Source organism: Phyllostomus hastatus, unplaced genomic scaffold (assembly GCF_019186645.2).
Source record: "Phyllostomus hastatus isolate PE091 unplaced genomic scaffold, TTU_PhHast_1.1 phas_contig_86, whole genome shotgun sequence".
Taxonomy (NCBI): Eukaryota; Metazoa; Chordata; class Mammalia; order Chiroptera; family Phyllostomidae; genus Phyllostomus; species Phyllostomus hastatus.
This window is the reverse complement of record NW_025333977.1, coordinates 40096514-40122013: the sequence shown is the minus strand read 5'-3', so window position 1 is coordinate 40122013 and position 25500 is coordinate 40096514. Positions and strand designations below refer to the sequence as shown.

The window sequence follows — 25500 nt, the reverse complement described above, 5'->3', positions numbered from 1 at the left end:
GTTTGCTTTTTTACTGATTTCAAATTTAGGCAGTTTTGTAGGACAAGAAACTGACTCAACTCTATCTTCTCACACTTACAGCTGGAGTCAAAGAGCTGGAATCGTGCCTCCTGGTCCCTGGAGATCTATTAATTCTGACAGGGAACAAAGTGCAAATGCCGTGTGATGCGGTTCTGATTGATGGCAGCTGTGTGGTAAATGAAGGCATGCTGACAGGTGTGGTTCTATCTCACTTCTTCTGCTTCCCCAGCTCTCCCAGGCTCTTCCTCTGCGTGAACGACAATGGCAAAGTGTAGAACTGCTGGGGGCCCTTCTTATTTCCACAGATCTCATGAACAATTCTGCCCCGGATATATCTGAGAGTGCAATTCACAGCTGCTCTCTAGGAACTCAGTGTGATGCAATGGTCACTGGAGTCTTTAGCATTTCCTTCTTGAACAAAGGCTTGTTACAACCCTGTCATTTTACCTTAAAAGAACGCAGAGATCATTCGATGTTTCAGAATTATCTGTGGCTTTTATGTTTCCTTGTTTTATATAACATTTGTCTTCAGTTAAACTTGGAGGGCTTAAAAACAATTAAGAACATCATGAAAACCACAGAGCTAAGTCCAAGCTCTCCCTAGCTTGGCTTGAAAATGTTGAAAAGGTTCATGATGCAGAATTTGGCAAACCTGGGTATTTTGGACTTACTGTATTTCATTTTTAAATAGCATGCCAGAGCTGGGAGGGTCCTTAGAAGTCATTGCATCTCATTGGTGAGGTAGAGAGAGAAGAAGCAACTTGCTCAAGGTCACGGTGCTTTGAGTTCTTCTCACATATGCATTATTAGGAGCTGTGCCAGTATTTCTGTAAGATACAGAAGACTCATAAAGTCTTTCTGAGACGAAATGGGAGGCTGCGAATACACAGTGACCTACTGTTATTCCCATTAAAGTCCAAATCAAATCCCTTTCTCTTGGGCAGACCAGAAAGGTATGCAATAAAAACAACACACACCTCTCTCCTATGTTAACTTACCAAAACAAACCAAAAGGGCAAAGAAAACATGACAGGAATGGTTCCTTACTTTAAGGAATCCACAGACTTAAAACACCACTCAGTGCTCAGACTTTTGCAATGCCAAGTTCCATTTTCCTAAAGGAAGTGGTCTTATTGTACTGGAACGTGTGTCTGACTCTGTACTGCTCACTCCACAAAGAGGCGGAAGGCTTTACCAGCTTTGTTCCTCAGAGGCCATTGCTACTTCACAACTTCATTTACCACCTGTATTTGCACTTCCACCCACTGCTACGCTGCACTGGCAAAAGTCTCTAAGGCCTCAATTGCCAAATCCAATGGAATCTTTAAATTTCTCATTTCACTGACCTCTCAGCTGGCTGGTAACTAGTCTCATCATCTCTTTCTTCTGAAAACACTCTTCTACCTAACTTTCCAAGACAACACTGTCTCTCCAAGTTCTCCTACCACCAACTACACTGTTCAGCTTCCTGTGCTGTTCTTGTTCCTCCATCTCTTTGATTTTTGCTGCTATGTCCGGGACTTTTGCTCTTTTCACCCTACACTCAGTCCCCAAGTACTTTTTTCCTTGTCTTTACTATCTCTAAGGTGATAAACTCTGACTAAATATCACTTGTCAAACCTCTCCCCTGACCTCCAGACCCAAATAAATTTCTAGGCAGCTGCAAGGCATCTCAGTATGGTCATTCCACAGGCATATCCAACTCACTGTGATCAAAAGGCTATTCTTCCCTCCTCCTATAATCCTTAAGTTAATGCGTAATGGCACCCTCTGCTCATTCTCCTGGTCAGAAACCACGAAGCTGCTTTAAATTCCTCTGTCCCTCTAACCTGCAAATATGAAAATCTCCCCCAAGTTTTGTGGCTTTTTACTTCCTTATTTATCAAATCCAGCACTTCCTTTCTACTCCTGCTGCCAACTGCCATATTTCAAGCCTCACCACCTGCAGTGAGGGTTCGTGTGATCGTTTCCCAACTCAATGTCCAGGCTCCACCCTCACCAGACTTCAGTTCATTCCCTGTGCTGCAGAGAGGGTGCACTCTCTTATACATTTACATGATATACTCTCCTAAATAAAACAGTTAAACATCTCCCCGTGTGTCTATGGAAAAACATTTAAACTCTGAGACACATGTGCTTAGGGCCCTCCAGGCTTTGGCTCCCACATTAGCTCTCATGGTCCTTTATTCCCAGCACCCCACACTCTAGACCACACAATCTGCTGTTCCCTACATGCTTATTTTCAGCCCATTTCAGCATCCATGTTTGATTTTATAATACTCATAGTATTTATAACATTTATATTTATTTGTTCACGTGTGTCCCTCTCTGAACCATGAACTTCTTAAATATAAGCACTACATTTCTCCTTGTATTCCCAATATCTAGGGTTGTCCCTGCTACATGGCAGGCTCACCACAACCACTCTACTATAGGATGAGTGAGTGCACGCACGATTTAAATGAGTGAAGGCATCTCGCCTCACACAATGTGCTGCTTGTTTTCTGCAGGAGAAAGTATTCCAGTCACTAAGACTCCCTTACCCAAGATGGATAGCTCTGCGCCCTGGAAAACGCAGAGTGAAGCAGACTACAAACGGCACGTCCTGTTCTGTGGAACAGAGGTTATCCAGGCCAAGGGGGCTTGCTCCGGGACTGTGAGAGCAGTGGTACTGCAGACCGGTTAGTGAGCGTCTCTTCCTTCATTTTGTTATTTTAATAAAATGTTTTTGTTCAGTTTGTCTAGTGTCTTAAATTTATTAGGTAAGAAGCAGTATTTAGATAACAAATCAAATATATTAAATCTACATATTTTAATGTGAATTGAACTATGGTATATGCCTTTTGAAAATAATAATACTGATGACAATAATTACTTTTTATGTGCTTTGTAGTTTATAAACTATTTGCACATATATTTGCAGAACAAAGGTGCCTACTGTCCCTCCTTTCTACATGAGTAGTCTGCGGCCCACACAATTCAAGTGAACTTGAACAAATCATACAGCCTGTAACTGGAAGAGCAGGACCTGGAGCTCAGGTCTTCTAACCTCAAATCCCAAGTTCTTCCTAAGTAGGACTAGAAACCGAAAACTTGACCTTGAAGAGTACTAGAAATGGAGTCCATCCATATTTCCCGGGCCATTTAGTTTAAATTCAAGTGACTTGTGTGTTGTGTGCCTTCTTGTGAGTTGTTCCCTTAAAAGGAAACTCCATTTGGAAAAGTTATGTTCTGCCCCCAGGACAGGCTTTCCTATCTCTGGGATGCATTGAAACTGAAAGTGGAGGGACAGAAGGCCAGAGTAACAGGCTCTGAAATAAATATTTCCAATCTAGCCCTTAGATATTTTCCCAATTACCCTGTAATTGCATTTGAGGTTAAACACTGTCTAAATGTCTCTAGAGAAAACAAAGGCAATGCGGAGGTTTAGGAGAGCACTAGCAGTAGGATTTGTCATCCTCAGAGGTGGGGTGTGTGTTTGCCGCTTCAGGATTCAACACTGCAAAGGGGGACCTTGTGAGATCCATTCTGTACCCCAAGCCGATGAATTTTAAGCTCTACAGGGATGCCATCAGGTTCCTCCTGTGCCTTGTGGGGACTGCCACCATTGGGATGATCTATACTCTGTGTGTCTACGTGCTCAGCGGGGTAAGCTGCTTTTTGGTCCTTTCCTGCATGCAAATATACATTCACTCATGTCTGTTTTATACTCCACATGTTGCCCTTAATCTAGGTTGCAGTTTACAAATCTGGGAAACCAAGCCAAACACTGAAACTGGCCTATATACCCCCAGCTCTCCAATATAAGCAGTTGATCACCAAAGTCCATACTAACTCTGAGATCTAATGGGATAAAACCTGTTATTTATTGAGATGTCAACATGCATTTACTCTTGCATACTATTTCCCTATACTATTTTAAATATGAGAATATAGTTATTCCAATAAGGTAGTATTTTGTAGCTATTAAGTGAAGCATTTTAATTAAAACCCAGACACTCAGTGTTGGTGATACCTGGCAAATGGGTATATGGTTCTCTACTGGTAGCACATAAATCATTACAAGCCTTTTTATTGCACTTTGACAAAATGCATTGAGAGCCAAATCATGTTCATACCTTTTGACCCATAGATGACATGCTCATATTATTTCTAGAAATTTGACCTAAAGAGTAAACAAAGAGAAAGAAAAAGCCATATGCACAAAGATGTTGATGACCGATTTATCTGTAATAATGAAAGAGGGACATATCTTCCAGGAATCCCCCGAAGAGGTGGTGAAGAAAGCCCTGGATGTTATCACAATTGCAGTTCCTCCTGCTCTACCCGCTGCCCTGACCACAGGCATTATCTATGCCCAGAAGAGGCTAAAGAAGAGAGGCATCTTTTGCATCAGTCCCCAGAGGATCAATGTATGCGGGCAATTAAACCTTGTCTGCTTTGACAAGGTATGTGTGTTTTAGCCTCATTCTCAGCCTGTTTTTTTTTTATCATCGTTGTCATCATGTATAGGTGCTTTACATTCCTGTGAGGCAGGAAGCACAGGATGTGGGTGTCTGACTTCACTTTATCCCTGGTTGGCTGTGTGACCTAGGAAGGATACATCTCTTGAGCTCTCAGATTCTAGGGTTTAGAAAAGGAACAGTAGCCACTGTATTAGTGAATCTTTTAGGATCCTCCCAACTCCAGTAGTCTGTGAAAAGCAAATAATTAAAATAGCATTCTGTCTATTGTCAAAACCCCCAGAGAACAAAATTTGAACCTTTTGCAATACTATGATTACTGCTGTATCTCTAATGTTAAGAATATTGCCTGGCGTAGTTAGTGCTCAGTAAGTCTTATTGAGTGGATGAATGAATGAATTAATGAATAGGGAGACCTTATTTAGCCTTACTATGAGGTTTGATTATAATAAAAACCCCATCAAACCCTTACTATATTTTCCCATCTGCAATATATGGCTTGAAGTTATCCTTGATTATATGGCAGTTACTCCAGCCAGCCTCTTATTCTACCTTCTCTTGAAGGTATTCTAGTCTGTACGGACATATGCTGGGGTGAAGGGAGGAGCTGTGAGAGGAAAAGATGGAAACTAAGGGCAGTTTTATGCCTGGGTCTTAATTTATAAAGGTGACTGAGTGATGACAGGGAGAGGTCAGTGCCACTGAGAGAGGGAAGTTTAACATTACAGTCCCCTAGGGAAGTGAGACCCAGCTCACCGTGCAGAGCCACAGGAAGATTGCCATGTTTGGATCAGGCAGCAAAACAGGAGGGAGGGGAATGCTTAGGACACAGCCTTTATTAGGATTTTTTTTTTTGCCAGAAACACAATCTGACAATTGGCTAGTTTGAATGATTTTGGTGAGCTCTGGGCTCTAGAGATTGCCCCTAGTGGTCTGGTACCTGGCCCTGGGGTGATTAAGGAAGAGAAGTGACTATTGTCTCATGGGGAGTGTGGCCAGATAGAAGAGGTTTGGCTACCCATTGGTCAGTTTGCACATCAAAGACATGCTCTTGCCTGAGTCCCTTTCTATTTTTAAGAATTGACAGCCCCAGAGAGGCAGTCTCTCCCCAGTTAGAAAGGTTTTTTAAGATGCCAAAACATCACAATATAGAAAATTTAAAAAATATGTACAATACAAAGGCATTGTGAACAGGAGAATATGGGCAAAGGCACAGGGTCTGGAGAGCACTGGAGCGTGGTTTTGACTGGAGCGGGACTTATGCAATGGGGAGGGTGTTTATAGACCTTGAGTGTCTGGCTAAGAAATTTTTACATACTCTTCAGGCAGTGGGGAGCCATGGAAGGTTTTTATTTTTATTGTTGCTTTTTTTTATTGTGGTGAAATATACATAAAATTTACCATTTTTACCTTTATCAGTGGCTTTAAATACATTCAAATTATAATGCAACCATCACCACCACCCATTTCCAGAACTTTATTCTCCTTCCCAAACATAAAATCTGTACCCATTAAATAGTACATTGAAGGTTTTTGATAGCAGAGAGCTAATGAGATTAGTGTTGTATTATGAAATTGTTGGACTATCAAGAACAGATTGTCCTTGGACTATCAGATGTACCTTGGAGTACCAAGAACAACAGGTTGGCATGGCTCTTGCCACCATTTCAGTATTATTTTGTGCTCAAACTCTCATCATAAGGAAAGATGCTTTATTCATGAGAATCTATCATCCTTGGACTTGGAAGAAGAAAGGGGATGGGAGAGATAATTGTGACCAGAATTTGAATATAAAATAAATAATAATTATGAGTAATTATCATTACTATTTATGCTTACTCTATGCCAGGCATTAAATTAAGCTCCTTATTTGTATTATCTCATTTAATCTCCACAACCACCATATATGATTATAGTTATGTTACAGGTAAGGGCTTAACATTTAGAGGAATTCAATGGTTTGCCCAGATCACACAGCTGGTGTTTTAACCCAGACAAGCTCTGCAACATTATGCTGCACCAAGAGAAATACCAGACACCTTTTAACCAAATATGTATCAAAAAACAAACCACTTCTTTAGAACAACAAAAATTCTTCTATTCCCATTACTTATTTATGATGACAGACTTTTCACTTCTGCTATAAAAACTGGGACTCACCTGCATTATAGCTCTTAGAGGCTTACCAAGTACCTTCCCATTCATTTAGTCTGCCCTTAGAACATCAAAACAAGCCTCTGAAATATGTAAGGCAGATACGGTTTTCTTCCTTTTATTGCCGAGAACACTAAAGTACAGAGATTAAGTGTCCGTAGGAGCTCATCCAAGCTTCCCCCAGGAGTCCATATAACCACCTTACTGTGTTCTCGCTTGAAGCGCTGATGTCATGAAATTTTGTGGTGTGTATTTTTCTATTAAAACATACCATATCAGTCTTTATGACGGGGAGCTATATCTTCAGAATAAACTGAGTGCTTGTTTCTGTTCAGACAGGCACCTTAACGAGGGAGGGCATGGATCTCTGGGGAGTCGTGCCCTGTGATAAGAACGGGTGAGTACTGTCGACCTGAAAACACCTAAACCTGTAGAGAATTTTACAAGAGTTTATTTGAGCCCAAACTGATGACAATTGCTTGGAATCAAGATCTCAAATGCTCTGGAGAGTGACACTTCAGCAGTTTTCTTTAATGCCTATGAAATTAAGAAGGGAACGTAGGAAGACTACATAAAGGCCGGAGAAAACAAGGTTGGGATTGGATTACAGGATAGTTCACAAGATCCTGTGTTCTTCTGAGGGTGGTTACTTCAAAGGCTTACTTCAAAGGTCCATTAACCTAAATGTGCAAAAAACCCAAACAAAAAACAAAAAACCCCACAAAAAACAATGGGCATGGCTTGCCTAAGGCAAAGGTAAACCTTTTACTAAAGAAGTTATGTGCTTGGGGCGTGACTACCCACCAGGACCTGCCCAGTTAAGAATTTATAATCAGATCACGATGAGGTTCCTTTCCATAAAACCCCTTTATCATCCATAGTACCTTGGACTAAATGCACTGTAGTTTCCCTTTTCCCAGAATTCTGTGCTTTCTCATGAAAACTAATAATAGAAACATTTAGTTTTGGCTTTGGTGAGCAGTGTTTGCCAGGGTAGCTTCATTTAATTTCACCTCTCAAATACTTTCACTAATACTTTGCGTGAAAACATGTATGTTTTCCCCCAGCCCAGCCCCTGCCACATGCTACATACAAACCCAAGAGATGTTTTGATGGTGCATTCAAATCCTTGCTAAAATGTCATTTGTAGTCAGCATATTAGTCCGCAGCCTGAAGCTGGCCCAGGGCATCTCATTTGGACAATACTGCCCCTCAGGGAAGTATCGTTCTTTGAACAAAGTGAAGCCTTTTGGTGTGCTGGGAGGAAGGACAGCATACTCACTTGGGTACGCTGACTTTCAGTAACAGGAACATCTGTGGAGTTGGAGCGAGTGTGCCCATTTTCCTTGGTATTCTACTTCTGAGAACTTAACCTTTTGGTGGCCCCCAGACTCCCCAGTTTAGGCAGCTTTCAGCTCCAAGTGGTGAAGACTGGCATGTGCTCTCCTGAGGCCCTCTTGTGGCCACACCTGGATTCCACGCTGCCCGGCCTCCCCTACCCGCCCCCCCCCGCCGCCCCCCCGCCCCCCCCGCCCCCCCGCCCCCCCGCCCCCCGCCCCCCGCCGCCCCCCACCACGGTTTCTGGTTTTTCTCTCTTTCACAACCGCAATTGTGATTGGAGCAGGAAACATTTGGCATTTACTTTTTTTTTTAAATGAAGGTATTTCTCACAAACTAAATCACAAAGCATTTTATTCATAAAAGGTCCATAGCAGTTCTTCTGCATTGTGCAGATAACATACAATTTGTCCATACAAAATAAAATATTTTAATTACAGGTGTCATACATTTTCATATTAAAACATAACTATAAAATATTTATAAACAAATCTATTTCCTGGGTAAAAAAAATAATCTTACTACCCCTAACCACATTAGTCTACAGAAGAAGCCTTTCCTAAGTATGAACTCTCAACAGTTCTTTTCATTTTCCCTTCAAGGTGGGTTCGGGTGTATACCTGTTTTCCTTGTTTGTTTATGTTTGTCTGTTTCAGTGTCCAGAAAATGTGTGTGCATTTATTAAAGTACGTGAGCATCTTGAGAGCAGTACTTTTCTGGTTTGTGTCTGTGCCTGAATGCCGCAGCACCAGACAAGGCATGCACAGATGGGAACTCTGTGTTTGCTCGTCTAATACTGACTAAAGGCGTGCCACCTTTTGAATGCTATTCTGCTGAGTGAATTGGCACCAAACTTTTTATTTCTAAATGTAACTTGTCAAATTTAAATGAAAATAAATGATATGATATTTAAGTAAGTGATTAATAGGTCCATTACTCTTTATTCCTGCCTTCCTTCAAAATGCTGAAAGCTGTATTCAAATGACTGAAAGAACAACTAAAAACTGTTTTAAATTTCTAATTTTAATTTATAACATGAGAGAAAGCAGATTCAGTTCTAGGTAAGAGGTTAGCACCTGATTCACAGGCTATTAAATATCTTCTCATAAAAGGTGAGCTCCAGTGATTCTCATCTTTTCCAGAAAGTGTTTGCTCCATGTGTCAGATACTGAAAGAACCCGTAAAACACTAGTTGGGCTACCTGAGCTGGGTAAATTACAAGTATTCAAATAAAAACACAAGGACAGGATTACAGAGAGTTCTATTTCTTTGTGTGTAAGCCAGAGTTACCCAACCTCAGGGATTCAGGATTACATACTCAGAATTACATCCTGATGACTGTGTGTGCCATCTCAAGTGAAATCCCTTTTTTCCTGTTCAGTGTTTGCTTTCTGGTGTGAGCTTCACCTTCTGTGTTAGTCACATAGCTGGTGGTTCCTTCCTTTTACATCTTTACTAACATACCGGGGGCCTGCTGGAAACCACTAAGACAACTTGATCCTTTGATACACAGGGTCTGGCAGAAGTAACGCCTGCTTGAGTATGGTTGTTAGGGTAATAACATGGGTGTGATAATTTATAGTTTTAATATGAACATTTCACCTGGCATGCCATTGGGTGTGCATAAGTGTGATATTGTTATGTTATAGAATTATATACTTATGACTTTGTAATAAAAGACTTTGTAATAAAATAGGGGCATTATTTGTACTGAACCCTATATAATAGTAGATACGATCAACCAGGTTAGTAATCAGCCGAGAGGTTTTGAACTCACAGAAGCTTGAATAAGGAAGCCAGGAAGAAATGTGGCTGAATTATGGGTTGCCACTGTGATGTGGATGCTTTCAAGAGCAAAAGGCTGAGCAACCTAAGGCAGTATTTAAAGAAATGCAGTGTCCATATTATGAGAAATAATAGTCTGGTTCTGGAGACCACATTTTAAGGCAAACAACAAATAAAAACTTTTTCAAGAAAGTAAGTAGAAAGGTGAGTGGTCTGGAGACTGTGTCCAGCAGGCACAGTGAGAGGTTCCTGCGTAACCCCAGGGGAAGGGAGGATAGGAGGCGGTGCAAATGAGCTGGTCCACAACAGTTGACGTGTGGAGGGGGGAGAACAAGTAGATTGGGGCTAGCTCCAAGAGGCATGGTTTGCCTCAATGCAGGAAGCACCTTCTGCCCTCAGAAGTCCTCCTAGGATGAGCTGCTCTGAGCCTCCTACTGTGCTATGCACTTAAGAAGGGACTGACAACAAGGCTGCAGAGGACAGTCCTCCAATGGGCCAGAGGCTGAACTCGATGACATCAACCCTGCGCTAGTGAAAGCCCACCATGTGTGACACTTGAATTTTATGTCAGTAGGTTTTAGATGAAGCCACTTTCTATAGGAAGTGATGGTGATGATGGAGGCACTGTGGACACTACAAGGTGAAAGCCAGGGTGGAAGAGGAGAATGCAGTGTCCCTCTAAACAATGTTTTTAGGGTCTATTTATTTACTATTATGGTTTTCTGGATTTCTAGTACTCTCATTCATTTATTCACTCATACATTTATTGTCTGTAATGTTGGCCAAACGTCAAGTATGTGAGACAGATACAGAACACATTGCCCTGCCCTGAAGGATTAATGAGGGAGAAGACATGTGTATGCAGTCAGAGCACGAGTGAGGCTGTTCTGTCTCACGGCACTGGAAATGAAGTAGTCTGGTAGTCAGAGTGGTAGTAGATGTGCCTAGAATTAAAGGTGATACTTCTAGTTCCTTCCATACCTCTGGAATTAAATCCGTGTCAGAGAAAGAGTATGGAAAAGAGGGAAGAAAGAGCTTGAAAGAACCTCAAAGACCTTTCTCATGCTCACTGGACTCACGTGAGGATGATGCTGAATGAAGCACTATTAATCTGGGGGGACTGGAGAGGGAGTATGTAATGTAACAAAGCACATTAAATTACTTTTTAAAAAATCACCCCCAGAAGCTCCAGTTTGTCATGGGGGAGTAGGACTGAAACCCTTTCCCTTGTGTCTTTTAGTTTCCAAGAAGTCCACAGCTTTGTCACGGGCAGGGCTTTGCCGTGGGGCCCACTTTGCGCAGCCATGGCCAGCTGCCACTCTCTGGTTCTTCTCGATGAGACCATCCAGGGAGACCCTCTGGACCTCAAAATGTTTGAAGCCACCACCTGGGTAAGCCTCTGGTCTGCAGAGAATCTAAGAAGCTTTCTCAATACCTAAGCACCACAGGTTTTACCACTGATACCCAATACTTAGAAAATGGGAGGGCTCCAATATGGAATATATAACGTAGTGAGAAGCACACCAATCTGAGCCTGGTGTCCTACTCTGTGCATAGCATCTCCATGACAGGGTTATTGTGGCTAAGTGGAATGGCACCCTTAACAAATTCCTGGTGCATATTGTGTTCTCCATTGTATTAATGTCATTATCAATATTATATACATTTTTTTCAAATTTTCAGATTGTAGTATGAGCAATGTCTGGTTTCAAGTTTTTCTAGAACATGGGGATTAGAAAACATCCCTGTCCCCTGTGTTTAGGATAACTCCTTGTTAACAGGAGTTTCATTTCTGTTAATATTCTGTTGTATTCACTCGTTTCTAAGACTGGAAACAATAAAGAGGAAATCATGAGAGCTTTTGCAGAGACTGTAATGTGGATTTAAGAACAAGTGGTGCTGGTCATGAAGAGGAATGTGGTTCTCTGGGTTTTAGTTTCGGCTCTGCTCTAACTGGCCTCTTGACCCTGGGAAGTCAGCTTTCTCATTGGGGCTTGGCTCCCATGACCTTAAAATGAGGGGATGGAGTAAACCAGTAGTGTCCACCTAAAACAAAATGAAAAAGCCAGGATCTTCTCTTAAAAGGAAACCTTATTCAGAAGCACCTTATAAAAAACAAATAGTTGAAGCCAACCTCGTTGAGATGGGGAATAAAGGTCAAGTTTAGGGAACACACATCCCTACCTACTCAGCCACAAGCTCACCACTATCTCAGGCAGCCAGGTGCAGCTCTGGACCCCTCTGATACATGTGTGAACCCCACTGTAGGAGACAATTCTTAGGGTCCCTTCGGACTCTAGTAGGACATGTTCTGTAGCAGTCTGATATAACTCTGCCAATCTTTAACCCTTCTTGAGTTACTGTTTCTATATCTTTAAGTGGGGATTATAATTTTCTCTCAGATTTTTTTTCAGCCACTCAATGATATGATTACAAAGCATTCTGACATCTTTTGGTGAAGGGTTCCTTTAACTATAATTTAGGGTCATCATTGCAGCAATGACTGAGTGTTTACTGAACATCGACCATTTATATCACTATACCTGCCATACCTCACCCTGAGGACCATCAGTCCGAATTACCATATTTTACCGGGTATTATGCACACATTTTTTGTCCAAACTTTTGAGGGAAAATAAGGATGTACATTATACATGGGTAGTACCTAAAGTATCTTGTATCTGTCCTTATGTTTTGTAATTATTTGTTATAGAAAGTTTCTTGTACTATAATATGTTCAAAAGTAAATGCTAAAATTCCTTTATAACACAAAAAACAAGTATCTAAATATAAATAAATTAATCAATCAATTAATTAATTAAAACAAAATTTTTTTCCTGAAAGTTTGGGCCAAAAATGTTGGTGCACATTATATGTGGCAAAATACAGTAGACAGAGAGGAAGGAGCAGGAACAACCATGAACTCCAGGGAAAGAAAGGCAGTAAGGTGCTGGCCTCACACAGTAAGTCTGGCTATTCACATTACTATTTTCATGTCAGGCTCTTCAGAAGCAGAGGCTAAGCCTTTTATGCCATGCACCCCAAGAGAGAAAGCAGGATAAACTGCAAGAATAATTCAGAAGGGTCTGCTCCTCAAGTTCTACAGCATTTTCAAGGCATTCTTTTTTTCCTGTGGTGAAATAAGACTGGTTCATCTCCATCTATCCAAGGGAGGAGAACCGAGAGTACATTGACGTGGCCTGAGGGTTTTCTCAAGGGGAGGGTTTGAACATAGTATCAGTGGATGAACAAGAAATGTCTACAGTGAAAATATTCCATCTGTGAAACAGGAAATGGCTGTTTCTGGGGACAATTTTCACATCAAGGGAGTGCCGGTACATGCCACGGTAGTTAAGCCCTGCAAAACAGCCAGCCAGGTAAGCCTTGTCTGCTACCCGCCCCGCAACGCCCAACCTCAAGGGGACAGTCCCGTCAGGCCCACAATTTTGAAAGGTCACAGATGTGTTTTCTTTGAATTCCATGTGAGAAAATTGATGAGAACTTTTTTCCCTTACTTGCTTAAAAATATAAATATATAAATAAATAAAAATTAAAAAAGAGGGAGGAGTAGTTAATGCCCTGTAGGTAGGAGCTATGTTGGCATGTCCCTCTCTGTTCTCCATCCCTCGACCAGGTCCCAGTGGAAGGAATGGCGATCCTGCATCAGTTCCCATTCTCATCGTCGCTGCAGAGGATGACAGTCATTGTCCAGGAGATGGGGGGTGACCGGCTGGCGTTCATGAAAGGTGCGCCAGAGAAAGTGGCCAGCTTTTGCCAACCTGAAACAGGTAAGCGAACAGACTTGTATTGCAGTTGGCCAACTTGTATTTCAAGCCCAAATGTGGCGCCTCAGCACTTGACCTATGAATCCAATGGCTTATTGACCATTGCCAGTAGGATGACACATTTACATCCCAAACTCAATACTAAAATCAAGATTATGTTTCTCACTTCCTGTATTTTCCATCTTGGTGAATGACACTACCCTTCTCCTACTTCCTGGAATTTAAGGTTCTTCCCAGAGTTGTCCGTCTTCCTCAGTGCCTCTGTCTTGGCAATTGCTAATCCATGACCCTATCACTCCATTGGCTCAGGCCCTCATCGTCCCTCTACTGGATCACTGTAGTGGTTGGTGAATTGGCCCCTTGCTCCCAGTCACCCCTACCCTGTTCACCCTTTATACTCTGACTAGATTGGTTTTTTCCATCACGTAATATAACTATGTTGTCACTTTCCACTTTTCTTCTTTTGGTTGCTTCCCATGGACTCCAGAAAAAATCTCAGACTCCCTTAAGATCTTAATTAGATCACAATCTGACCCCTATTAAGCTTTCCAGCTATGCCTCACCACTCCTACCCTCACATTCTGTGCTTTCCCTGAGCTGAATTAATGACCCAAGGCCTGACCACATGGTGCTCGTTCCACATCTCAGCCCAGATGCCCGTTCCCTTCTTCCCAGTCTGGTGTCTGTGCCTCTGCGTGCCTCCATAGCACGGCACATGGCAGCTGCTAGCAGAGATCCTGAGAGTGGGGCCTGCTACTCAATCTTCGCAGAGCCAATGTCTGACACGTAGTAGACTGTCAGTAAATGTTTGCTGGTTAAACCGGAGCAATATATTCTTATCCTATCCCACTTTATCTTTAAATATTTGTCTCATTTCAGCTTCACTGAGTCCCAAGACGTCAATCCCGACAATGTAGTTGTGTTTAGGGTGAGGTCCCCCTGACTTCTTGTGTATCTTTTCAGAGGTGTGGTTCTTTTTTTTTGTTGTTTGTTTCTTCACTAGTACCAACTGAGTAAATATTGCCTACTAATCTTGTGTAATTTTCTGAATAGTACCAACTGGTTTTGCCAGTGAACTTCAGATTTACACGACACAGGGCTTCCGGGTCATAGCGCTGGCCTACAAAAAGCTGGAAATGGACCACCACACCACTGCCTTGATGAGGTAAATGGGGAGGATTTTCATAAAGTGGGATAATTTGGTGGGAAGATGCACCACTCTGGGCAGTGGACTCAGTAACATAGGTTGCTGGATTCATGTGTATGAAATGTCTCTGAACTTTATAAACATGGATACAGTGGTCCCTCTTCTGCCTATATCACAAAGCTGATGCAAACACTGACTGGGAGAACTTACTAAGAAATAGCCGTATATAGTCTGAAAGGTTGTACACCTTTGTGAAAACAGATGCATGCATGCAAGCAATGTTTCATAGTATGAAATTATGGTCATGCCCCCATTTTGAAACAAATACAAGTAGCTAATTTTCAAAATTATCTATTTTGATTATCAAAATTACCTATTTTGATAATCAAAATTATCAAAAGTTGGTGAATTAGTTGAAAGTTAGAAAACAACATTTTTCTGAAAAAAAGTCTTAATAAGAAATACACACCTTAATGAAAAAAATATGGCTTGGACTTACATAAACTAAGAAATATTTGTAGAAAAGCTTCAGAGTGGCATTGTTGAGAAAGTTTTGGCATGATTAGATTAAAATAGGGAACCTCCAAAGCTAATATGGACTATTCAATTTTTGTTGTTGTTTTATTCTCCACTCTTTTCCACTGTTTTCAGTGCCAGCCATCGTTGGTAACACTGCTGTGGAGATAATCAAGGCTTATTTTGTTACTTCGGATTTTAAATTTGGGAGGTCTAATGGATTTGTGTTTGACCCTGTCAGACTCAACAACAGTCTCTTATTGTAACCATATTTTGTACCACTTCCTTTTTTATACTGAAATAAAATTCCTAAGTATATAATCAGTACATATTTTTAAAAATAAATATGATGTCATCCTACAGGGTAAAAATAAAAACAAAAACCATAATGCATTACAAAAGTAATAGCTTAATATGTGCTCAGCTGACTCCACTAAAACAAGCTGAAGCAATGCTTTGCTTGCACCTGTGTGGAGAATTATCCGGTCTGCAACACTGGAATGTAGAATGATACAGGTGTTATACATGAATTATCAAATAGTGCTAACTGTCTTACTGTCAGTGAGGTCACTGTGAAATGGTTTAAAACTCTTGGTAAAGTTCAGAATAAAAGAGTACAATCTCCTTTCAACATACACGATACTTTGTGCTTATATGTAAAACAGAGCTGGGGGAAGTATGAACAATTTTATATTTGTTTAACATATTATGGTTGTATTATATATACTATGATGTAGTATACTATATAGTATAATATAAACAGTATAAGCCTATACTGACTGTATAAACAACCTGTGGATGTCCTGTAAAATATTCAAAGGGCATGTGGCATGCAAGATAATTTTTCATTGTGCATTGGTCATTGAAGAAAATCTTGTATAGATGTCCAAAAAGATTCCAAAATGTCCTCTAGAGGCAGCACCGCCCCTGCTGAGAATCGCAGGTGTGCTCCAACCCTGTCACTTAGGGGATGGACAGAGAGGCCAGAGGCACCAGTGACTCACTTGAAGTCATCGAGTATTCGATTCCTGAGCATAATGAGCCTCTCCCCTGGGGCCAGCTTAGTGTGTCCCTTAAAAGGGTCACTTTGGCTATTGTGAAGCTGGGTATTTGTTGTAATTTAATCAACTCAGGTTATTCAAGTCACTGGTGAGAGAGCTGGCAGTGAACTTTGAGATTGGATCTCACATTTTCAAGAGGAAACTTGCTTTGAGGCGAGTAGTTCCAGTTGTGCCCACTTCCTGCCCCTCTGATGGAGGGGTTAGCAGTGTTCAGAAACATCCCGCCCCTGGCCCATGGGAGGCACACATAGCAAGCGAGACAAGGTGGCTTCTCTGGGTATTGCTTTCATCCGTGTTCCAGCCAGATATATGCTGTGGTCTTGCTCTTGTGTCTGCTAAAGGTGTCTGACTGAGTCTTGGATGAATGAATCTGGGAAGACTCTTTGAGTCCCCAACCCCAAATGTACTTCTGCAGGGAGTACTTAGTCCTGTGGGACATCTCTGAAGTGTCCTTGTGGTGGGTGGGAGCCCCAGCCTCAGCAACCCCACCTGCTGCAGGAACCGTCACACTTTATGTACAAGAGCAATGTTACCAGCTGAGAGGGATGTGGGCAGGTTGGACTATCCAGAGAGTTTTTGAGGTTATGGCCTCATATTCCTGGCGCTAAAATGGTACTGATTATAGGTTTGTTTCTAGAAAAACTGACATTCTATATTTTTCTTGTGCCTCACTTACCTTCCATGATATTTTGTACCAGAGGTAGAACTCCTCTCTGGTGGTTGCCAGCAGGTGAGGTAATGAAAATCAGCACAGCAGATTGGAGAGAACTTTGAAGTAATTTAGTTTATTCTCTACAAACATTAAAATAAACCTTTTGCTTAATAAATACTCTCTTCCTCTTGATTCAGTTGGAATAATGTCCCCATATCCGCTTCCCGTCTGGGTGGCTCCCGGCACATGTTCAGTGCCTCAGGAATGGTGCTTGAGTGAGAGAGTTGGCACCATGTGGACAGGAAGAGGTTTGTCTTTGTTTTGGTTTTGCTTCCTGGAAGAAGGATGATGATGTGCTATTGCTGTTCAATCATTCAGGGACAAGGTAGAATCAGACCTTGTGTTTCTGGGATTGCTGATCTTGGAGAATCGACTGAAGGAAGAGACAAAACCTGTGCTGGAGGAGCTCATCTCAGCCCGGATAAGGACAGTAATGATCACAGGTATAGACAAAAGTAGAAAACAGTATAAGAGCATGATGTGGAAATAGATACAGAGCCTCTCATTTATCAAATATTGTTGATGACCTACTATGGACCAGGCACCATTCTAGGTGCTGGAGATGGGCAACAAAAAGGCAAAGTTATTGTTCTCATGAGCTTCCATTCAGGTGAGACAAGATAGAAAGCTAATCAATCAATCAATCAATCAACAATCAAATAATCAAATAAACAGCTAGTATTGAGTGTTAAGAGGTAAATAAAACAGGGTGATATGGCAAATTGTCTGACTGTCTATTTTAAAGATTTTATTTATTTATTTTAAAGATTTTTAAAATTTATTTTTAGGGAGGGGAAGGGAAGGAGAAAGAGAGGGACAGAAATATCATTGTGTGGTTGCCTCTCAAGTGGCCCCCACTGGGGACCAGGCCCACAAGCCAGGCATGTGCCCTGACTGGGAATCCAACTGGTGACCCTTTGGTTTGCAGCCCATGCTCAACCCACTGAGCTATACCAGCCAGGACTATTTATTTACTTTTAGAGATAGGGGAAGGGAGGGAGAAAGAAAGGGAAACATCAGTGTGTGGTTGCCTCTCACATACCACCTACTGGGAATCTTGGGCTGCAACCCAGGCATGTGCCCTGACTGGGAGTCAAACCAGTGATGCTTTGGTTTGCAGGCTGGCGCTCAATCCACTGAGGCACACCAGCCAGGCCTGACTGGCTATCTTAGATGAGGTGTCTTCTCTGAGGGAGAACATTTGAGATATCACCCAAATGAAAACAAGGTATCAGCCATGCAAAATGATGACTTTATTGTTAAATGTTAGGAGAAGAAGAATGCTTAGTCAGTGTGGTCTATAAACTGTACTGAAAGCCAATCAATAACAAGACCAACAGTTCTGGAGGTTTAAAAAAAGTGCTGTCTGTCCTCTGTTTGTACTTTCAAGCCCCAGATCACACAAACAAGGAGTGGTGAGAAAGGATCACGTGAGAGAAACATGTGAAATTTCCTAATGGATGCTTCTGCATGGAGAATGAATGATTTCCTAATGCATTCATATTTTTTGAGGGACTCTTCCACCTCATAGTCAGAGGCATTCAACTCTATTAATTGTGTTGCCAAGATAGAATATTTCCCCACCCCACACCCCCTGAATCCAATTCTACTGTTGGGAACTCAAGAATACTTTTACTTTCCCTTCTGTACTTTTCCATCTTCTGTTCCCACCCCCACAATCTTAGAGACGTTGGGGTCACTTTTACACTCTCCCTTTCCAGTCCCTCAATCCAACTTTTAGGTATTGCTGAGTTAATTTACTGCTTACTAAAATTTCCCTTCCACTACGATGCCTGTTTCAAAAACCTCTATTTAGCACTGTATTATACATTCTTATAATCTGCCCCTAATCATTTAGATTTATGTAGAATTAAGAGTTGATCACCCTCCTTCTACTCCTTTCCTCATATTAAATTTCTGTTCTCTTCTTTTTCCTTGCTTGGTTATCATTTTTTCTCAAAAATCGTCCTTGGACAGGATAGAAGGTTGATATGCTCTCTGATTTCTCATATAGCTGGAATGTCTGTCTTTGCTCTAGCAGTTGAATGAGTGTAGAATTTTTGGGTTACATTCCTTTTTTCTTTCTTTTTTTTGTCTTTAAAAAATTTTTTTTTAAAAATATTTTATTTATTTATTTTTAGGGAGGGAAGGGAGGGAATGGGAGAGAGAAAGAGAGAGAGAGAGAGAGATCAATGTGCGGGTGCTGGGGGTTATGGCCTGCAACCCAGGAATGTACCCTGGCTGGGTCCTTTTTTCTTAATAGTCTGTAGGTGTCTTTCCTTTGCCCTCTGGTTTTTGGTATTGCATATTACCAGTTCAATGCTAGTCCACTGTGGGTAACTTGTTCTTTTCTGAATATAATCCTTTTCTTTTAACTTTGAAGTTTAGAAATGTTACCAGAATATGCTTATACATTTGTCACTTTTCGTTAATTTGATCTGCAACATAGTGAACACTTTTAATCTGCCTTCATTTTCTCAGGGAAATTTCCTCTATTGTTCAAAACTTCTTCTATTGTTCATTTAATTAATACCTTTGTTCTCTCCCTCTTTCTTTTTTCCCTCCTGGAGTTTCTATTATTCATATGACAGGCCTCCTGGATCTATCCTCTCAGTTTCTTATCTTTTTTCTAGTGACAAAATTTTTATAATTTTCATTTGTGCTTTAAGATTTTTTTGCACCCAGTTTTTTAAATGACTATTGTCTTTTCCAAAATGCTTTTTTTTAAAATGCAAGTTTCATGTGTCTCTCACAGCTACTCTACTTTACCCAGCATGTGTTCTGGCTGTTTGGTCTGATCGTTTCCTATCTCACTACTAGGGTTTCTTGAATAGGTGGTTACATGTCTTTGTCAGAGGACTGAGGCTCAGGCCTGGGCTGCACATCCTCAACAGCAGGGCTCTGATGGTGGCAGATGCAGAACGGGCCTGCACTGCAAAGCAGCCTGGTGCTGGCGCCCTGCTGAGGCCCATGGGGGAAGCCTCTTAGCTCTCAGCACTCACCATACTCCTCCACACTCAGGGTTCAGCAGGGTCCTTTCCACCAGTTAGCCCTTTTGAGGATCCTCATAAGGATTTTGGTAGGATCCTGGAAAAAGCTATGCTAAGGATAGTCAGCCCGATCTTATTTGTTTTTTGGTTGTAGGAATTACAACATCCATACCTATCCTTTCAAGAAACTTTACAACCATAAACATTTTTTACCTTCTCCCCCTTATGCTATAGTTATCATGTGTATAATGGTTAATGAAAACCCCTCTGGGCAATGCTAAAGTTTTTACTTCCAACAGTCAAGAGTTAAAGGACATAGTGAAGAAGAAGAAACTTTTATATTTACCCAAATTTTTATTATTTATTTTTTTAGTTATAGTAAATCTCATGTGTTTAATTTTTTCTTTGCATTATTACACAATATAGGATTTCCTGTACAATGTAAATACGAATAAAATAGAAAACATTTGTGTGTGTGTGTTTGTGTGTGTGTGTGCGCTACATAAAATTTTATCATTTCTGTGCTATGTTTTCATTCCTTATGTTCTAAGTTTCCTTCTGGTATCATTTCTTTTCAGCCTAAAGAACTTCTTTTAGCATTTCTTTTTGAGTATGTCCTCTGGCAAAAACAAAACAAAACAAAACTTATTTTAGTTTCCCTTCATCTAAGCATGTCTTTATCTTTACTTTATTCCTCAAAGATATTTCCATAGACATCTGAGTTGACAGTTATTTTTTCTTTCTGTACCTTGAAGATGTTGTTCTACTCTCAGTTTCTTGCCTCCATGGTTTTTAATCAGAAATCTGTGATAATTTTAACTTGAATAATTATTCCCTTACATGTAATGTACTCTTGTTTTCTAGCCTCTTCTAAGATACTTTATTTATCTTTGTTTTTAGCAGTTTATGTGTCTAGATGTGGTTTTCAATAAGTTGTTTGGGGTTCACTGAACTTCTTTAATCTGTAAATTTAAATTTTTAAACCTATTTTGTAAGTTTCCTGCTATTATTTGCAAAAAACAATTTTTCTGTTCCAGTCTCTTTCTCCTCTTTTTTTTTTACTCTAATGACATAAATGTGAGTCTTTTTGATAATTTTTTGGTCTCTTTTCTTTTCTTTTAAGATTTTTTTTGTCCATTCTTCAGATTGTATAATTTCTATTGTTCTATCTTCAAATTCACTGACTCTTTCTCCTCATCTCCATTCTGTAATTGAGTACATCTAGTGAATTTTTGCAGTTTCAAGTCTTAATTATACTGGTCAGTTCTAAAATAGACATTTAGTTCTTTTTTATAGACTATTTTTTTTCCATTAAGGACATCTTTCTTGTTATTTATTTCAAGAGTATTAACCTTTACCATGTGGAGGAAGCTTACAATAGCTCCTTTAAAACCATTGTGTATTAATTATAGCATCTGGGTGATTTTGGGACATGCAATTATTGATGACTTTTTCTTGAGAATTGGCTAGGTTTCCCAGGGATTTTGTATGTTGAGTATCCTAAATATTTTAAACATGATGTTTTGAGACTTTGGATCCTGTTAAAACTCTTTGGAGAATGCTGAGTTTTGTTTGTTTGTTTTTTAGCAAGAAAAACTTAGGGATGTAGGAGGTGATTAGAATCACCATTCAGTCCTTGAAGCCTTTGCACCCCTTCTTTGGGTTTGTTCTGCACATGTGCAGCTCTGAGCTGGGCCTGCGACTTACACACTTTAGCCATTGATTTAGGCTCCTTGTCTAGGTCTGTCCTTTCTAGGACTTCCCTCATAACTCTTCAGCCTCCAGGCACCCCTTCTCCTAGTTCCTCAGGCCAGAAAGGCTAGTTTCTCAGAGTTTTGCTACCTGCACAGCTGTAGGGTCAAATCTGTGAGAGGACAGAGAAAAAAAAAAAACGTGAGAATCATAGCACCTTCTAGATTGTTTCTCCAAATTTGACTCTCTTCCACATTCTACCTGCTTATTTTTACGTTTCAAAGTCCTAGGGTAGTTGATTTTTGTATTTTTCTTCAGAGTTTTCCATTGTTGTCAGTGGGAGAGAGAAGTTATAGTGGGCTGACTCCATTCAGCTGAAAGTGGAACCACCAGATGTTCTATGAAACCAGTAGGGCCTTGCTAAATGTTTACCAAGCTGTTAACAAAGGACAGAAATAGATTTGAATTTTGCCTTTTTAGTTTTCCTTTCCCCTCTCTGACAAAAATATGCTGGTACGTCCTGAAGTAACCAGATGAAAAGTAGCAAGAACCAGAAATGAGATCGTGAAATCAGGGAAGGTCAGGACTGAGGGAGACCTTACATGGCATTTCTCTTCGCACCTAAAATAAGTTCTTAACTCCTTATCCTGGTTTTCCAGGCCCTCTGTGAATTTGTTCTATGTCTTCCACCTCATGTTAGGATATTCTTCCTTTCTTCTAGGTGACAATCTTCAGACTGCAGTAACAGTGGCCAGAAAGTCTGGAATGGTTTCTGAAGGCCAGAAAGTCATTCTTGTTGAAGCAAATGAAGGTTCTGCATCCTCATCAGCATCTATATCTTGGAAATTAGCAGAAGAGAAGAAACACATTCTATATGGGAATCAGGTACATCTAAAAACAGACTCTCTGCCGTATTATCTAATATTATCTAACTGTTGCACAGCATTGGCCGCTGATCAGCTTTGATTGGCAGAGGTGTACAGGTGACCTAAGCTCAGCATACTCCTCCAAAAGTCTAACACATATGCAGTGCAAAGAACTGAATTATATCCCTTCCCCACATCTTTCCAACTGAGTTGTATGGTACAGTGTTTTCCTGGGTGCTGAAAATTATCCATTATTTTAAACTTAAAAATTTTTTGGCTATGTATGAGAAAGAATATAGTAAAGGGGGCTGGTAATCTAATTTTCCATTTTCCCCTGCTCATCAACCACCCTGTTGAGTTCAAAGGGGGTTTAGTTCCTAGGAGCGATACCACTGTGTGAATTGGAAAATCAGACTATATCTTCAGGGTGGGGAAAAAAGTTTTATCCATTTATCTCCAATCATGTCAGTATCCTATCTCTATCATGTCTTTGTGGAAGAATATTAATTCTCTAAGAAAAAAATGTAAATTCTCACTTCAGGGAGAGACTTGTTGAGCTGCAATGCTTTTGTATTTTACACTTGAAATGTGTAAAATGCACTTGTTTCTGGGATCAACAAGATCAAATCAGGAGAACAGGACATGAGTGTTAGTCTCCTATTCACAAGAGGCTGTGGTGTGCCAAACGGACCTAGCAAAGAGGAAGTGCTTCTCTGCGGAATCAGGACTCGAGTGTGACTTTTGAAGAGAGACCCCTGGACCACCACGTTGTCTTATCTCAGCTCTGCTGTGGTCCTGACCACTTTATCGAGTCTAAGATAACCATGTCTTGCTTTGCAGGACAATTACATTAACATTAGGGAAGAAGTCTGTGATAACAGCAGAGAAGGAAGTTACCATTTTGCCCTAAGTGGAAAATCCTTTCAGGTCATAAGTCAACATTTCAGCAGCCTACTGCCAAAGGTAAGTTCTCAAAGGGTACTAACCACTGGGTAAAGATGCTGACAATGTCATTTACAGAGAATGATCCTCAGTAATTTCAAAGCTCTAAATAGGCAAGATATATCTATTGAACATATCGTAAGAGAGGTAGATATTTTTACAGAGGTTAACATTGTCTCATTTTCTACTAGATTTAAAATCACTAAACTCAATTAGCCAATTTTCCATCATTTATAGAATTATAGTACTAGTGACTCCTCAAGTCATCAGGATTGCTTTGGGGCAGCTGTCACTATATTGCCATAGTTAGGAGTCTCACAATATAGTGAAGATCCAGCAATTATTCAGGTTAAGAATAGAGGAATTACATTAAGTTTTTGATAGAGCACCTCTGCACAGAAAAGGGACAAACTGAAGAACTTTGCTAATGAAAAATAAACCCATAGTGGCTGATTTATTTGTGTTCAATTACTCACCAACTTAGGCACTGCTTAAGCAAAAAAGAATAAAGACTTTGAAGCTGAGTGAGCACCAAGCTGAGCTTACTGCCAGCGAGCACGCAGATCTAACACAGAACTCTGTAGAACAGAACTCTGGTGGAGGGGCTAGAAGAGGTTTTTATACCACCACACCACCAGTGTTTCATAGTCCAATTTAGCCTTGGGCTGTGAGCTGAATTCTACAATTGCACAAGCCCAGACCATTTAGTTAAGTCAAAGACCACCAGTAGTTACTTTACTACTTCACCAGTCGGCTGTTTTTCTGCTATGTAGTTCTGGACAGTTTTCTGAGAAGCAGTTGCCTCCTTTCCTTTTCCTAAGATCCTTATAGTTTCTCATGCTCTACTGGCTTAAGGTTCCATTAAGCTCAGGATTTTTCAGGACCACATTCCCCATGGCAACTGAGCTAAATTCTTGTAGGCCATCATTTTCGCCAAACATTTTTATGAAGTAGTCTTCTTTACTAATTTCAGTCTCCCTGTCACTTATCTAATGACCAATGTCCCAATGCCTGTCTTAAAATCCAAAGGACGACTTCTTGGAAAATAATTTTTTTCTCATTCATGAATTCATGGATGTCAATACCCTGTCAGTTTTATGGGTGTTATTAATTATTTCATGCATGACCAACTGATATAATAAAATATTTCTATTTTGTGTTCCTTACAGATACTGATGAATGGGACCATCTTTGCAAGAATGTCTCCTGGGCAGAAATCCAGTCTGGTGGAAGAATTTCAGAAACTGGAGTAGGTCCTTTACCCGTCAGGGGGTATGAGTGCAGGGAGGCATGGCAGTGCGGGGAGAGTGAGAGGTATAGGGGCCACTCTGTTTGGCTTGGTTCTTAACCTGGCTGCACATGTCAGTCACCTTGGGAGCTTTGAAAAAAATAGCAGTTCTGATTCAATTGCTCACACGGGGCTCAAACATCAGCATTTTTTTTAAAGCTCCCACATAAGTCAATATCGCACCCAGATTTGAGAGGCACTGATTAGAACATAAGGGGTGTGAAAAGGTATGACAGGGAACAAGCCTGGAAAGGTAATCTGAGCTCAGCTCCTGATGTGGCAGTGAAAATTTAGACTTTGTTTTTACAAATTATTATCACAGTTATGATACAGGGAGATTTATATGACAAGAGATTCACATAACCTTTAAAATATTAAAATTCTACCAAAGCACCCTCTTTATCCTAAATCAGGAAAATAATTTTTCTTCCAACACAAAGCATCTCCATTGATAGAAATGGCAATCCAAATAAAGTGCCCATCATTGGGGGCCCATTATTATTATTATTATTATTATTATTATTATTATTATTATTATTATTATTATTTGTTCATGGAGCCCATGGAGTGTTGAGGGCTCCCTCCACTTCTGGTGTCTGATCGCAGAGATGCAACTTCTAGTCCTACCTGCTGTTACTTCATCCTGCAGCTCACTTGATTCAGTCACTAGGCAAGCTTCTCAATTCAGAAAGCCTTGTCTTCTCAACATGGTTGAAAAACTAGACCGAGAACTGGTTGCC

The 25500-nt window shown here is 40.6% G+C and overlaps 1 protein-coding gene across 1 annotated transcript in view; it reads left to right on the top strand.

Moving 5' to 3' along the window:
* ATP13A4 (ATPase 13A4) overlaps nucleotides 1–25500 on the top strand; it is a 116357-nt gene that overhangs the window by 66728 nt on the left and 24129 nt on the right. Inside the window, exons 9-21 of the mRNA XM_045852075.1 lie at nucleotides 82–216; nucleotides 2532–2702; nucleotides 3512–3669; nucleotides 4281–4469; nucleotides 6974–7035; nucleotides 11002–11152; nucleotides 13052–13138; nucleotides 13396–13549; nucleotides 14600–14711; nucleotides 17301–17425; nucleotides 22386–22549; nucleotides 23371–23493; nucleotides 24642–24721. Coding sequence (XP_045708031.1) covers nucleotides 82–216; nucleotides 2532–2702; nucleotides 3512–3669; nucleotides 4281–4469; nucleotides 6974–7035; nucleotides 11002–11152; nucleotides 13052–13138; nucleotides 13396–13549; nucleotides 14600–14711; nucleotides 17301–17425; nucleotides 22386–22549; nucleotides 23371–23493; nucleotides 24642–24721 — 1711 coding nt within the window. The remainder of the gene's footprint in view (nucleotides 1–81; nucleotides 217–2531; nucleotides 2703–3511; nucleotides 3670–4280; nucleotides 4470–6973; nucleotides 7036–11001; nucleotides 11153–13051; nucleotides 13139–13395; nucleotides 13550–14599; nucleotides 14712–17300; nucleotides 17426–22385; nucleotides 22550–23370; nucleotides 23494–24641; nucleotides 24722–25500) is intronic.